The 16,020-nt window shown below is 45.4% G+C and overlaps 1 protein-coding gene across 1 annotated transcript in view; it reads left to right on the top strand.

Annotated features, from left to right (window-relative positions):
- The window catches only part of PRTFDC1 (phosphoribosyl transferase domain containing 1), a 104,959-nt gene extending 100,847 nt beyond the window's left edge, over positions 1-4,112 (top strand). Inside the window, exon 10 of the mRNA XM_088844128.1 lies at positions 3,936-4,112. Within this exon, the coding sequence (XP_088700254.1) occupies positions 3,936-4,094 (159 nt within the window). The 3' untranslated portion in view covers positions 4,095-4,112. The remainder of the gene's footprint in view (positions 1-3,935) is intronic.
- The last annotated feature ends 11,908 nt before the right edge of the window (positions 4,113-16,020 follow it).

A 16,020-nucleotide genomic window follows, 5' to 3' on the forward strand; every position in this document is an offset into this window, starting at 1 on the left:
GAAAGGTGGAAGAGGCTTGTGGGGACTTCCCTGGGGGGCCAGTGGATAAGAATCCTCCTGCCAGTGCAGGGGATTACCACCACTGGACTGCCCAGGCTGAGCTGCTCATGCCGCAGAGCAGCTCAGCCTGGCCAGTCCAGTGGTTAAGACTTCTCACCTCTGCCCCAACCACTGAAGCCTGAGCCCTAGAGCCAATGCTCTGCAACAGGAGAAGCCACAGTAACGAGAAGCCCTCGAACCACAACTAGAGAGTAGCCCTCACTTGCTGCAACTAGAGAAAGTCCACTCACAGCAACAAAGACCCAGCACAGTCACACACACACACACACACACACACACACACACACAAAGTGGAAGAGGCTTGTGTATCTTTATTTGCTATAAAGAACAAAAAAATCAAGCAAAATACTAGAGTATATTCATTATCGACAGCTGTATAAGAAATCACCCCAAAACTGAGTGACTTAAACCAACAATAATTATTTCTTGTCTCGCATGCTTCCAAGAGCTAGGAGTGTGGAGAGAGCCCAGTAGGGATGGCTCGTTTCTGCTCCATGATGGTGGTTGCTTCTGCAAGAAGATGCAAAGGCTGAGGGCTAACCTGTCCAGTGTGGCAGCCATTAACCACATGCAGTTACTTGAATTTAAATGAACTGAAGTTTGTAGTTGCTCCATGGCCTCATATGGTAGTAAGCACAAACAGAAACTATCCATAATTGCAGGAAGTTCTATGGGTGGCTGTGATCTGAAGGCCTGTCTGGTGATTGGTGTTGGCCTTTAGCCTGACCCTCAGCTAAGGCTGGAATTCTGTGTAGTGTCTCCATTGTGGTTTGGACTTCCTCACAACATGGTGGCTGGGTTCCCAAGGCAAGTGCAGAGACAGAAGCAGGTGGATGCTGTATCACTGCTTATGTTACAGGCTCGCTACTATTACATTCTGTGAGTCAAAACAGATACAGTGATTTTTCTGCATTCAAGAGGACGGAACACAGATTGCCACCACTTGGGACAAATAGCAGGATTTCCTGTTTTTTCCGTAGGAGTTCCGGGTTTGATCCCTGTTGGGGGTACTAAGATCCCACAAGCCTTGAGATACAGCCAGATAAATAAATAAAATGTGATTTATTTCTTTAAAAAAGGAAAAGCAACATCATATTGTAAGAAAATCAACTGAGGGACTTCCCTGGCCAGTCCAGTGGTTAAGACTCCTCATTTCTGATGTAGGAGGCGTAGATTCGATCCCTGGTCAAGGAACTAGATCCCCCATGCCACACAGTGCCACCAAAAATAGAGAAAATCAAGTGAGATGGCATATATATTGCTATGGCCACTTTCAGAAACCAGAAGATGAGATCTTCCACAGAAAGATGATGTGCCCTCATTTCCCTAGTAATAAGGTTAGTGAAGGATTTGACTATTCAGTCATCTTAATGCATAATTGAATGTATGCCTGCTTGCACAGATTCTTAAAGATTACAAAGTGCTAGCTAGCCACGTGGGAAAATACAAGATGATGAAAAGAACAGCAGGCAGGAGCACACCTTGATTACAGAGATAGAGATACATGTCTTCCCACTGACAGTATCTGGAATAAATTAAGAAGACTTTGAAAGAGCAGTTTTATTTCTGTTAAAGTGCTTTAAGTTTGAAACATAAAAAACTGTAAAATAATTTTTTCTTGACAAGCATCCTATAGATGTAAATTCATTTTAGTATTATCATTTTTATATGAAAAAATTGCATAATAATTTGGCCAAGAAAGTGATTAAGGATAGGGGTCCTTAAAAACACAATAAGATTTAAATGTAACAAGATGAACAGTTACATATATATATATATAAAACAGTTACATATATATATTACATATATTATGCTAGAAACAATACTCACCAAATAAATTACAAAACAACAGATAACTCAGTACTAATCTGTAAGATTTTTCAATGAAAACTGCTCTGATTTATCTAATCTCCTAATATTGAAAGACGGAACTGGTTGACTGGGAAAAAAAATCAATGTATTTTGTCTTATCTTTAGTAAGAATTTTGGCTCTGTTATGTGAAGAATATTCATCAATAGCCTGAGAAAATGACTAATAGTATATAGCTACTGAGTGATTGCACAAATCCGTATAATTGAATTCAAAAGAGATCTGTCATGAGCATAACAAAGCATCTCATGAAAGATTCAAGCCCAGACATTGAGAGTGTTGACATTTCATGAAAGATTTGGCTGCAACTATCGTGGGGCTTCCAAGGTGGCAAAGGGGTGAAGAATTCACCTGCCAGTGCAGGAGACACAGGAGACTCAGGTTCAATCCCTGAGCCACGAGGATCTTCTGGAGGAGGAAATGGCTACCCACTCCAGCATTCTTGCCTGGAAAATCCCATGAACAGAGGAGCCTGGCGGGCAGCAGTCCATGGGGTAACAAAGAGTTGGACATGACTAAGCACGCGCGCACACACACTGTGATCAAGGGCTATGCGAGAACTTAACAGTAACTCAATGTAATTATTTAGCACAAAACTCAGAGGTAGGAATTGGCATCTCCACTTTAGAGATAAAGGAATGAATATCAGAGAGATTAAATCGCTTACCCAGGGTCACACAGCTTTGTTCAAAGCCCATAAAAAGGGCATGTGCCAACAGAGGACGAATAAAAGAATTTTGATCTCGTTGTAACTCTAAGCTGTAACTTAAACAATTAAGACCTGAGAGGTTCCACTCTTTCAGTTAGAGGCAAAGGCGAGAAATGCTGAAGCCAAAATTCCAAACCCAAGTAATTCTGACTTCTGTATCACTGAGCTCTACTTCCAGCCTCAGCCAGTCCTTTCCAGGCCTTGCTTTTATTCATCTATAAACCCAGAAGAGACAGACAGGCCTCCTTATTGTGTAGCTATGAGGAAAAATTCATTAATAGAAAACTGGTAAACCTATCGGCAATAGCAAACATCAAGATGCTTATAATTAACTTGAGAAAAAGAGATGGCCTGAGATGTTTACTTGCATCAAACACTGGGCTTCTCTCTGAGTCCAGGCTGCTAAAGCTGCTTCCATCCAGGGAGGCCTCTTGGTGAAGTCAAATGTCATTGAATGTATAGAAGGTTCAGGGGAGAGCTGTTCAGTAGGAAGACAATCTAGGCAAGGTCACGTGGTGAGCAAGGGCGCTAGAAGGAAGTGCTAATGTTTGTGCGATGTGCAGTTCATCTGTTCCTACTGCCATCAACAGAACGATGGTCCCCCAAAGATATCCACGACCTCATGCCCACAGTGAGTACATTGCCACACATGGAAAAAGGGACTTTGCAGCTGATTTTAAATTAAGGATGTTAAGACAGGAAGATTGTCCTGGATTGTTCAGGTGGACCCATTATAATCATAAGGGTCTTCATTAAAGAAGAGCAGAGGAGTCAGACTCAGAAGGATGTGATGGCAGGAGAAGAGGTCAGAGGCAGAGAAATTTGGAGATGTTCCACTGCAGTCTCTGAATGTGGAGGAAGACCATGAGCTGAGAAATGGAGGATTTCCCTAGAAACTGGAACCAGCGAGGAAATGGATTGTCTCCTAGAGCTTCTAAAAGAAACACCTTGGGGATTTCCCTGGTGGTCCAGTGATTAAGAATCCACCTTGCAATGCAAGGGACTTGGGCTCGATCCTTGGTCAGGGAAATAGGGTTCCAAGTGGGACGAGCAACTGGGCCCGTGTGCACCTCAATGAGACAGTCTGTGCACCACAGTGAAGGGCCCACAGGACACAGTGACGATTCCAAGTGTCACAGCTAAGACCTGAGTCAGCCAAATAAGGACATGTTCTTTTTAAAAAGAAGCCTCTTGATTTAGTCTGGTCAGAGTTGTTTTGAACTTCTGGCTTCCAGAACTGCAAAATAACACATTTATATTGTTTTAAGTCACTGAACGTGTAACAGTTTGTTACAGCAGCCACCTGATACACCTCCTGTATACCAGTGCTGTATGGCAGGCGAAGTTTTTCTTCCACAACCTCTACAGGGAGGCAGCACATCTAGAAATGGGGGCATCACACAAGAGGGCCACCACACACTACCCCACCCCGCGCCAGCAGAGCAGGAAGAGTGATGGGTGGAGGCCTGTCTCTCCACTGGAGTCAGTGACAGGGCAGGATAAACCCAGGACTTTATTCCCACATTTAAACATCCAGGAGATACACTGAGTATTGCTAGACCTCCTTTTGAATGACATAAAAAGTGCTGACTTTCTGCTGAACGCCTATGATTCAACACACCTGTGAAAAGCACACACCCCATCAGGGCTGCGTCTGTCTTACTCAATGTATCGTGTGAGCCCAGCATCATGCCTGGATGACAGTGAGAAGTGCCATCACCATTCCTGACACCATTACGTCACTTCCTGGTTGGTACAGTGATGATGTGCTGGGAAATGGTGCGTGGACCCATCTCGTGGTGTTGCCTACGACTGGTTTGTTCCCCAGCGCCATGAAACCAGGGCAGATTCCTGAGGGCCAGCTGCCTCATGGTGTAACAGACGCTTTTAATGCCAGTTTCACTTCATGACATCATTTCCCACCACTTGTGGACACGCACTCTCCATGCCCGCCAGCCAAGCCTGTTTGCTGCCTGTGTGGGTGGCTCTCACTGATGGCTCCTTTGTCCTTCGGCACAAAAGGTATTTATTTCCACGTTGCATGTTTTTTACTTTCTCTCTCCAAAGTCACAGCTCTCTTGTCTACCTCAGTAGGAAGCCAGGTGCACTTCTATTAAGAGGAGCCCTTCCCAGGTTCCACCACTCTAACCTGATCCTCCCTTGAACTCGTGTCTCCTCTGTTCTTATTGTGACTGGATTCACGAGGGAAGAGTTGAGGAAAGAGTCAAGTGGTCTCTTTTCGACCAGTGATCAATTTTATGGATCGTGTGTATCCCCAGGGAAATTGTAAGCTGCGAGAAGGGAGGAATCATGTCTTCACTCTCCTTCCTATTAGATTTTTGTCAGGATATCAATTAGCACAACATTTGGGCCTCAGTGAGTATTTGACAAATAGTTCTAACTTGTTTTGTTCTCTCTTTTTAAGATTTTTTTGAGGTGGACTATTTTTAAAGTCTTTATTGAATTTGTTACAGTACTGCTTCTTATTTTTTTTTTTTTTAATGTTTTGGTTTTTAGGCCACAAGTGGTGGGATCTTTGCTCCCTGACCAGAGATCAAACCCAGATCCCCTGCATTGCAAGGCTAAGTCTTAACCACTGGACTGCCAGGGAAGCTCCTGGTCTGTTCTTTTCTGCAGGTGGAGAAAGTGGACCGTGGCTTTGCTGGGGTTTCACACTTGAGCCCCCAGGCCCTTCACTTACAAAGTGAGGCAGTGGCTGGACCATGTCTAAAGGCTCGTTCAGGTCCAGAGTCCCTTGGGCATATTTCTGTCTTAAGGGATATCCCCCAGTCTGCCCTCTCCTTTCCTGCTGCCAATATCTGACCCCTCTGAAACCCTCCCACCGTCATCAGCAGTCTAGAGGCATATTGGATGCTCATGGTCAGCCCGGCCAGCCCCAACACTCAGGAGCACTCCACGTGTGGGGCATGGCCTTCTGAACAGATCTATGGAGAGTCTCCTTGTATTTGAATAATTGGCAGACATGAATATAAGCAGCCTTTTCGGGTTGCCACTCCAAATGCCTTCCCTACTCAGATTAACAAGGTTTCTTCCCCCTTCCTCTCTTGTATCTCCTCAAAACACTGCCTGCGCTGGAAGCCCTCTCAAAGCCCCCTTGAGATGTGCCTGTCTCATGCAAGAGCTATGGATGCCATTCCATCACAGTCATGGGGAGGAGGAGATTACCTGCAGAGGTGGCTTCACGGGAGACACTGGGCATGTATCTGATAAGGCAAGTTATGAACTTGGGCAAGTTGGTCAACCTCAGACTTCCCTGGTGGTCCAATGGTTAGGACTTCCCGTTTCCCCTGCAGGGGGTGCTGGTTTGATCCCCTGTCAGGGAACTAACATTCCATAAGCCATGCGGCATGGCCAAAAGGAAAGTTGTTCACCCTCTCCATGCCTCAGTTTCCTTATCTGTAAAATGAGACCAAGAATGGTACTCACCTCATAGGGTTCTGGTGAGGGTTCAGGGAATTAGAACTAGGCTTGCTACTTAATAAGTGCTTTAGTAGCGGTTGGCTGTTATTATCATCATCGTCATTATTTGGGAGCTATTCAAGTTAAGGCTTCTCTGGTGGCTCAGAGGTAAAGAATCCATCTGCCAGTGCTGAGGACTCGGGTTCTATCCCTGAGTCAGGAAGAGCCCCTGGAGGAGGAAGTGGCAACCCACTCCAGTATTCTTGCCTGGGAAATCCCATGGACAGAGGGCTACAGTCCATGAAGTCACAAAGAGTCAGACGTGACTTAGTGTTCAGTTCAGTCGCTTAGTCATGTCTGACGCTTTGCAACCCCATGAACCGCAGCATGCCAGGCCTCCCTGTCCATCACCAACTCCTGGAGTCCATGCAAACCCATGCCCATTGAGTCAGTGATGCCATCCAACCATCTTTTCCTCAGTCGTCCCCTTCTCCTTCTGCCCTCAATCTTTCCCAGCATCACGGTCTTTTCAAATGAGTCAGCTCTTCGCATCAGGTGGCCAAAGTATTGGAGTTTCAGCTTCAGCATGAGTCCTTCCAATGAACACCCAGGACTGATCTCCTTTTTGATGGAGTGGTTGGACCTCCTTGCAGTCCAAGGGACTCTCAAGAGTCTTCTCCAACACCATAGTTCAAAAACATCAATTCTTCGGCCCTCAGCTTTCTTTATAGTCCAACTCTCACATCCATACATGACCACTGGAAAAACCATAGCCTTGACTAGACAGACTTTGTGGACAAAGTAATGTCTCTGCTTTTTAATATGCTCTCTAGGTTGGTCATAACTTTCCTTCCAAGGAGTAAGCGTCTTTTAATTTCATGGCTGCAATCACCATCTGCAGTGATTTTGGAGTCCATAAAAATAAAGTCAGCCACCGTTTCCACTGTTTCCCCATCTATTTGCCATGAAGTGATGGGACTATATGCCATGATCTTAGTTTTCTGAATGTTGAGCTTTAAGCCAACTTTTTCACTCTCCTCTTTCACTTTCATCAAGAGGCTCTTTAGTTCTTCTTCACTTTCTGCCATAAGGATGATGTCATCTGCATATCTGAGGTTATTGATATTTCTCCTGGCAATCTTGATTCCAGCTTGTGCTTCCTCCAGCCCAGCGTTTCTCATGATGTACTCTGCATATAAGTTAAATAAGCAGGGTGTAAGTAAATACAGCCTTGATGTACTCCTTTTCCTATTTGGAGCCAGTCTGTTGTCCTAGAACTAACACCCAAAAAAGATGTCCTTTTCATTATAGGGGACTGAAATGCAAAAGTAAGAAGTCAAGAAACACCTGGAGTAACAGGCAAATTCTGCCTTAAGCAGGGCAAAAGCTAATAGAATTCTACCAAGAGAATGTACTGGTCATAGCAAACACTCTCTTCCAAAAACACAAGAGAAGACTCTACACATGGACATCACCAGATGGTCGACACCGAAACCAGATTGATTATATTCTTTGCAGCAAAAGATGGAGAAGCTCTGTACAGTCAGCAAAAACAAGACTGGGAGCTGACTGTGGCTCAGATCGTGAACTCCTTATTGCTAAATTCAGACTTAAATTGAAGAAAGTAGAGAAAACCACTAGACCATTCAGGTAAAACCTAAATCAAATCCCTTATGATTATACAGTGGAAGTGAGAAATAGATTTAAGGGACTAGATCTGATAGACGGAGTACCTGATGGCCTATGGATGAAGGTTCGTGACATTGTACAGGAGACAGAAATCAAGACCATCCCCAGGAAAAAGAAATTACAAAAAGCAAAATGACTGTCTGAGGAGGCTGTGAAAAGAAGGGAAGTGAAAAGCAAAGGAGAAAAGGAAAGATATACCCATTTGAATGCAGAGTTCCAAAGAATAGCAAGGAGAGATAAGAAAGCCTTCCTCAGTGATCAGTGCAAAGAAATAGAGGAAAACAATAGAATGGGAAAGACTAGAGATCTCTTCAAGAAAATTAGAGATACCAAGGGAACATTTCATGCAAAGATGGGCTCGATAAAGGACAGAAATTGTATGGACCTAACAGAAGCAGAAGATATTAAGAAGAGGTGGCAAGAATACACAGAAGAACTGTACAAAAAAGATCTTCATGACCCAGATAATCACAATGGTGTGATCACTCACCTAGAGCCAGACATCCTGGAATGTGAAGTCAAGCGGGCCTTAGAAAGCATCACTATGAACAAAGCTGGTGGAGGTGATGGAATTCCAGTTGAGCTATTTCAAATCCTGAAAGATGATGTTGTGAGAGTGCTGCACTCAATATGCCAGCAAATTTGACATATTTGGACTTTGCTGGAGCAGCCGTGAAGAGATACCCCACATCCAAGGTAAGAGAAACCCAAGTAAGACAGTAGGCCCTGAGAGAGGGCATCAGAGGGCACACAGACTGAAACCACAATCACAGACAACAGGCCAATCTGATCACACGGGCCACAACCTTGTCTAACTCAGTGTCATGCCGTGTGGGGCCACCCAAGACAGACGGGTCATGGTGGAGAGTTCTGACAGAATGTGGTCCACTGGAGAAGGGAATGGCAATCCACTTCAGTATTCTCGCCTTTAGAACCCCATGAACAGTATGAAAAGGCATGACTTAGTGAGTAAACTGCAATCTGAAACCAACTCCCAGTAGGACTTTCTCCTGAAGGAGGATGGGCGCTCGGGCAGGACAGAGAGAGGGGAGGTCACGGCAGAGCCCGTTGGCTTGCTGACAAGCAGAAAAACCCAGAGAGCTTCACACCCATATTTTTATCAGAGATAGTGAATCACAAGCATTTCATGTCAGAAAGGCTTAACACTGAAATAGCTTCTAACATCTCTCCAATGTTTTTATCACACTGTTTTATCTGGGCCTAAAAAAAAAAAAGTTTAAATCTTGCTTTGCAGGGGAGAGAAAAGAAACATCCCAAACGCTTTTCATTTCTCTTCTTTGTCTGTGTGTCTTTCATGCCTGATGAAGAGCAGGCTGCTCAAATGATGGCGTCTGTGGAGGGCTCTTGGTGAGGTGGAACCAGCCTACTGAGCCTCATTCAGCCCAGTATGAGGAGGAAATGAGTGCATTGTTCTGAAGGCTGTTTGTTGCCCCGTTGTTTCTCTGGCCCAGGCCCGTGTGGGACGGTTTGTACTCCAGCACACACAGCGGCCATTGTGCCCCCTGCAGCGCCCTCGCGCAGCTGTGAGCGTCTGCGCCCGAGCCAGCGGAATTCACTCAGAAAGGAGCCACACCGAGCCAGGGCCCTCCTCGTCTCTGGGAACATCCTGGGCTCTCCCGTGTTCCTCCTCCCACTTGGCCAGAAACAGCAAGCAGATTGAAGCCTGCTTGGATGTACACCCCTCTGGGCTCTTCAGAGGCGGGGCTTTTGGGTAGCAAGTTCCAGCCTCCGTGTGGCATCTCCATTCACAACTTGCCGACCCGGGGTAGGGACAATGATACCCAGTGACTGGAGGTGCCTTTCCCCCAAGCTGAGGGTCTAATCACTGCAAAGCTCTGGGTCAGCAGTGGAGGGGCATCCAGCCTGGTCATTCACACCATGATGGCTGTGATTTTAGCCTGGCATGTGGCTCAACAAAACTCTGTGGTTCTTTCAGGTTCCCTTTGGCCCACCTATCAGAGGACACGCATGTTGAACGTGGGCAGCCAGGAAGACTGGGGCAGTGAGCTCCCATACAGACATCCAGGCTCAGCAGTTGCAACCACCCCCTCTATGTGTGTAGACGTGACAGCCTACTGGCCCTCACATTGAGCCTGGGGTCAACAAGGGCAGCCCTGGAGACCTGATCATTCCGTCTTAGTCACAACGCCTATGTTGTTGGTTGATAAACACTGGTGCTTGAAGACTTGCTTGTATAACATGAACCAACCATCTGGGCTGTTCTTGAGACTGCAGTGCTGATCGTCAGAACATCTAACACAAGGAGCCAAAAGGTAAACATTCCCATAAAGCATATGTGTGTGGATATGTATGTAAAGCTGTGTGTATAGAGTTATCAGTATCAATCACTAACAAATGCAGTTTCTCAGTCTTTGCCAACAAATTTCCAAGTAGGATGTAATTTAAAACGTGAGTTAAATAAATACAGATATGTAGATGTCAGTTCAGTGCCACACTGGCTACATTTCCAGTTTTTGCTGTTCCATGTCACCCTGCGGTTCATTCCCAGAACAAAGAAGGAAGTGAGCTTGCCCGCTTCCAGTCATTGAATGCTGCTTCTCTTGTTCACCAACAGAGAAGAGTGTGAAGATATTGAAGGAAAATGCTTCCCTGGGAAGCATTCATAGGAGTCCGTCATTCTCCTGGGACACTTATTCTTTTTCCAATCAGGAAAAGATTCTCTTGATATTCAGCTTACCCATTTCTTCTCCACTCTTCCCTCCCAGCTGTTATTTGGAGGTTGGAAGGACAACAAAAATAACTTCACAGAGAAGACTAAGGATTACTCACTAATTATGTTCCCTTCCCACTCATCCTTCTTGCCAATCTTGAGTTTTGCCAACTTTTTTTTAAACATTAAAAAGCAGAAGGAGGAAAAGGCAGCAGAGAATGGGAACAGATAAGGCCTTAAATCAAACATGTTATCATGGTCCCAGCAAGGTGTGTTCTCTCATCCAGCGATTGGCAACCTGAGATCTACTTGCTTAAGGCCAGAGTCTAATAGCAGTAGATGGAGCAGCCCCTTCAGGATGGATGATGCACCAGACTGACATTAACTCTTTAATACAATTATTGTTCTTCAGAGCATCCAGTGAGAAACAGATTTGAACAAACACAATATAAAATACTTCAATGAAAAGAAATCTGTGAAACGAAATTCATAGGAATGAGTCACTTGTCGAGAGCATATTTGCAAAACACTTGGGACTTCCCTGGTGGTCCCGGCAGTTAAAACTCCTGGCTTCCAACGCTGAGGAACACAATTCCTGGTCAAGGAATTAAGATCCCACATGCGGTGCGGCCAAAAAAAAAAGAACCACACTCTAAAGTGGAGGTCTTCAAACATTTTTGCTCACAGCTCACCTTTCTTTCCAAAGACTCTGCACTCCCTCACCTGTTTTAAAGATAACTTCCACAATTTTTCCATGTAAGTATCCATGGTTGCCAAGGGTGTAATTTCCAGCAGATTGCAAATGTTAATGTTTTAAAAGAAAAGTACACATCACTTTGAAATGTGTCTGATGGAATCTAAACATGTAGACAACTTGATACTCATTTTCATCTGTTACAAAAAAATACATGAAAATTCTTATGTAATATCTGGAGACAGTATGTCCTTTATTTTTATTTTTTCCATCTGCCATATAATTTTGTCCTAATGAAATGTACTTTTATCCTTGAACGTCTTTGATTAGTCACATTATTAGGCTTCTCTGCAACAAAGTAGGTTTACAAACTGTGCTTCTGGCTGGAATTTAGGAGGAGAATGGGAGATAGATTTATGGTCCAAGGGAGTGAAGCACCCCTAGGAAAGTGCTCACCAGGTTGCTTTAGCATCATGCTCAGTATGAGAGGAGCAAACAGCATGGTGCCCAGGACCCAGGAGTTCCCACCAGTCCATCCCCTGTGAGCAAACTGCAGCTTCTCAGCAGGTGACAGGAGGAGGCAAGTAAAATCTGAGAGTGCTATTACCTCGCAAAACTCTCTGTGAGACTTCAGGAACATGGACTTCCCTGGTGGTCCAGTTGTTAAGAATCCACCTGCCAATGCAGGAGACACAGGTTCGATCCCTGGTCTGGGAAGATCCCACATGCCACGGGGCAACTTAGTCCCTGCACCACAACTGCAGAAGACTATGTGCTCCAGAGCTGGTGCTCTGCAACAAGTGGGGCCACCACAGTGAGAAGGCCACGCACCGCAACTGGAGAGTAGCCCCCCGCTTGCTGCAACTAAGAAAGCCCGCTCATAGCAACAAAGACCCAGCGCAGGCAAGAATGAAAAAAACAGACTTCAGGCACACAAAGCAGCACTAGTGTGACCTGAAGGGTGAGAGTGTGGCCTGAAAGTGGGAGAAAAGGTCTGGACCTGCTTTAGTGAGACCGGTCCTGGGCATCATGGACACAGTGCGCCCTGGGAACAGCCTGCATGCCAGCCTCTGTAGCCCAGTTCTGGTGGTGGCTGCCCCATGGAAGAACCCACCCCAGATGCAGCACTAGGGCAACATATCCTGTGGGCAGCAGCCCCATTGGCAGGCTCACAGTGATGGCCCTGACTGGGCAGACACACCCCAACATCAGGTGCTGCTTCCCCAGAGTGGCAGTGCCTTCAGTGGTTGCCTTGTGTCAGTGGCAGCTAATGGGAGCAACCTTGACCAAGTATCAGGTCTTCTGCTCAGCTGAGGTCAAGGGCCTTTGCTGTAACTTCCTGGGCAATGTCACAGATGGCCAAGACAGGAAAGACTTGCTTGCAAACCCATGTGAAATGCCATCTGGGTCCCCCTCGTAAACATTAGTGTGAACTTTCAAGAGTCCCAGACAAAAGTACTGCTTTTCACTCAACACAGCCCTCTTTTGGCCTTAGATACTTGTGGCCTGGGCAGACTTGAGTTCTGACAGAATTTCTCCAAAACTTCCAGTAGACCCGTCCATTGTTATGTGATGAGAAGCAGCTTGGAAATAGAAGATCCTGAGATGGAGGGTATTGGGATGGCATCTGAGTTTAACCCAAAGTGCACTCCAAGCTATGAGGGTTTGCCTTTACACAAACTGGGACTTTTCCAATATGGGTGATGACCCAATCTAATTAAGGGAAAATGGTGTTAGTGTAGGTCAAATCAGTACAAAATAGTAAAGAAAAACAGAAGTTAGCCTGTCAAGGCATCCCTCCCAAATCTTACACAAAAGGAGAAAGAGAGGGGCATTTGTTGATAATAACTAGAAGTAGAGAGATTCTGCCTAGAAAATAACCATGACCATAATGGAAGGGCACTAAGCTGAGCTTAGTTTTGTTTTTGGGGTGTCTGAAGTTCTCTGAATGAGAAGTCATAGAGGTGTGCCAAGTATCTTACTGATGCCTAAGTCTCCAACCTCTCTGCACAAAATGGAGGGGGCGGGCAGGAAGAGAATCTTTGTGCTCTAGGAAAGATTTCATGCTGTAAGACTGAGGCCCTACTTCTAGCAAATCACCAGAGATTCAGAATCAGCAAGCAGCTGAGCCTGGCCAAGAATGTGTTCTGAAGAGAACTTGCTGTATCCACTCTTGAGCTCCCTTTGGTTTTTTTCCCAAGAAGCTGAGACAACCTTGGACTGTAATGGCTATGGGCTGGGAAAGCATTCGGGTTCCTGAAAACAAGTCAGCGTTGGTGTGTTCACGTTCCCAGAAGCCCCCAGACTCTGCCCCCCATGGACAGGTTACACCCTCAACCCCACTGAGCCTGGATGAGGCGATTCTTTGACTCTGTGCTAGTGGTCCCCAACCTTTTGGGCACCAGGGACCAGTTCTGCAGAAGATAAGTTTTCCATGGACCAGGGCAGTGGAATGGTTTCAGGGCGATTCAGGTGCAACGCATTTCATTCAGTTCAGTTCAATTCAATTGCTCAGTCGTGTCTGACTCTTTGCGACCCCATGGACTACAGCATGCCAGCCTTCCCTGTCCATCACCAACTCCTGGAGCTTACTCAAACTCACGTCCATTGAGTCGGTGATGCCATCCAGCTGTTTCATCCACAGCATTACATTTACTGTGCACTTTATTCCTATTATTATTATATCAGCTCCACCTCAGATCACCAGGCATCGGATCCCGGAGGTGGGGGACCCCTGTCCTACAGGATCATCGCCAGGGCCTTGCACATCCTGGTGTCACCCAGACAGAGCCTGCCTGGCGAGGGGAATCTGGGAGAGGGGGTTTTGGACTAATAATCAAGGGTAGCTGAAGAAGGAGGGAAGAATGGGAGTATAGGACTTCTGTGATTGGCAAAACAATTTTGTATGTCCTAATGTACTCATCTGCTCTGCATTACAACACTGAGAAGTGTTTACTTTACAGATGAAGAAACCAAAGTTTATAAAGCTGTGAGAAATTGAATCGGGGTAAAGTTGGAACTTGGATCTTACAGACTCTTGCTCCTGGGCGCTTTCCAACCCATTGCAGTCCTCCACAGGGAGAGGAGTCAAGGGGAGGTCACCTGTTCCATACGCTGGTCTCTGGCCCCCACATGCAGGTCCTCCTGCCCGCCAGTCCCAGCCTTGGGCAAGGGCTCAGGGCTGCAGAGAAGCCACAGCGAAAACTCATTTCTCATGAAAACTCCTCGTCCAGACCTGGAGCTGGTCATGGACTTTCCAACATGTTGCATCTATTTATAGAATCAGATAAGGAAGGGGATTTCCTGAAGAGAAGGAAAAAGGAAACCTAGGGATGTCACGTGGGCGCCCAAGGAGTCCCCTGGACCCTTTCTATTCACGTGTGGAATACTAGCTTCATCAGGCCAACTCGAACTTTCACCTTGGAAATATTGACAGTTTACATAGAAAAGGAACAAGGTGGGGTCTTCAAATATGAGTCTCTCGTTTGTCATTTGAGGCTTGGTTGCTAAGGAATCAGTTCCACGTCTTGTATTTGATCAACAGCTGTGACTCCAGACTATTCGGTTTTGTTTGTTCTCTACTGAGTCTCTTTAAAACCAAAGTAACAATCCCAACATCTTGCCATTTGTAATAACAACAGCCATAATCATAGGTGAAAATTATATAGTAATTACTTGGTGGCTCAGTGATAAAGAACCCACCTACCAATGCAGGTGACACAAGAGATGTGGGTTTGATCTCTGAGTGGGGAAGATCCCCTGGAGGAGGAAATGGCAACCCACTGCAGTATTCCTGCCTGGGAAATCCCATGGGCAGAGTAGCCTGGCGGGCTACAGACCATGGGGTTGGAAAGAGTCAGACACAATTTAGTGCCTGAGTACACACACTATTGAATTTCTTTAAAATCAAAGTAACAGTCCCAACATCCTGCCATGTGAAATAACAGCCATCATCATAACCAACAATTCTATAGTACTTACAATGCATGAGATATTATTTTAATTTTATTCCCACAATGACCCTATGATCTGGTTACTGTTTTACCCTCATTTCAGTGTATCCCCATTTCAGCATTTCATAGATGAGGAAACTGAGACATGAGTATCTTGCCCAAAGTCACGGGAGTAGAACTAGGATTCAAACCTTTGCAGTTTGGCCGCAGTATAGGTACCTAACAAGTCTACAAGAGATATACTACAGTTGTCCTTCAGTATCCATGGGAATTGGTTCCAGGACAACCTACCCCTCTACCCGTTCCACCCCTGCAGATACCAAAATTTGTAGATGCTCAAGTCCCTCATATAAAATGGCTTAGTATTTGCATATAACCTGCACTTATCATCCCATACACCTTAGGTATTATCTCTAGGTTCCTTGAAATATATAATACAATATAAATAGTTGTAAATACAATGCAAATGCTATGTAAATAGTTGCCAGTGTGTGGCAAATATTTGCTATTTGAAATTTTTTTCTAAGCATTTTTCATCCATAGTTGGTTGAATCCACAGATGCAGAACCTGGGGATACGGAGGGTTGATTGTTCTCTGAATTAGGGAAAGAATATCAGATGCCTCATCAGTAAAACAGCACAGCTATCTTAGCGTCATGATATCAGCATCTTTCTTCCTGTGCTCACTCATGTCCAACTTGTTGTGACCCCATGGACTGTAGCCCATCTGTCTCCTCTGTCCATGGGATTTCCCAGGCAAGAATACTGGAGCAGGGTGCCATTTCTTTCTCCAGGGGATCTTCCCAACCCAGGGATCAAACCTGCTTCTCCTGCATCTCTTGCATTGGGAGGCAGATTCTTTACCACTGAGCCACCTGGGAAGCCATCTTTTTTTTTGTCTTTGATTAAATTGTAAAGAAAGAGAGAAAAGAA

This window comes from Moschus berezovskii, chromosome 15 (genome assembly GCF_049115385.1).
Source record: "Moschus berezovskii isolate FMDL1 chromosome 15, NW_MosBer_1.0, whole genome shotgun sequence".
In the NCBI taxonomy this organism is placed as follows: Eukaryota; Metazoa; Chordata; class Mammalia; order Artiodactyla; family Moschidae; genus Moschus; species Moschus berezovskii.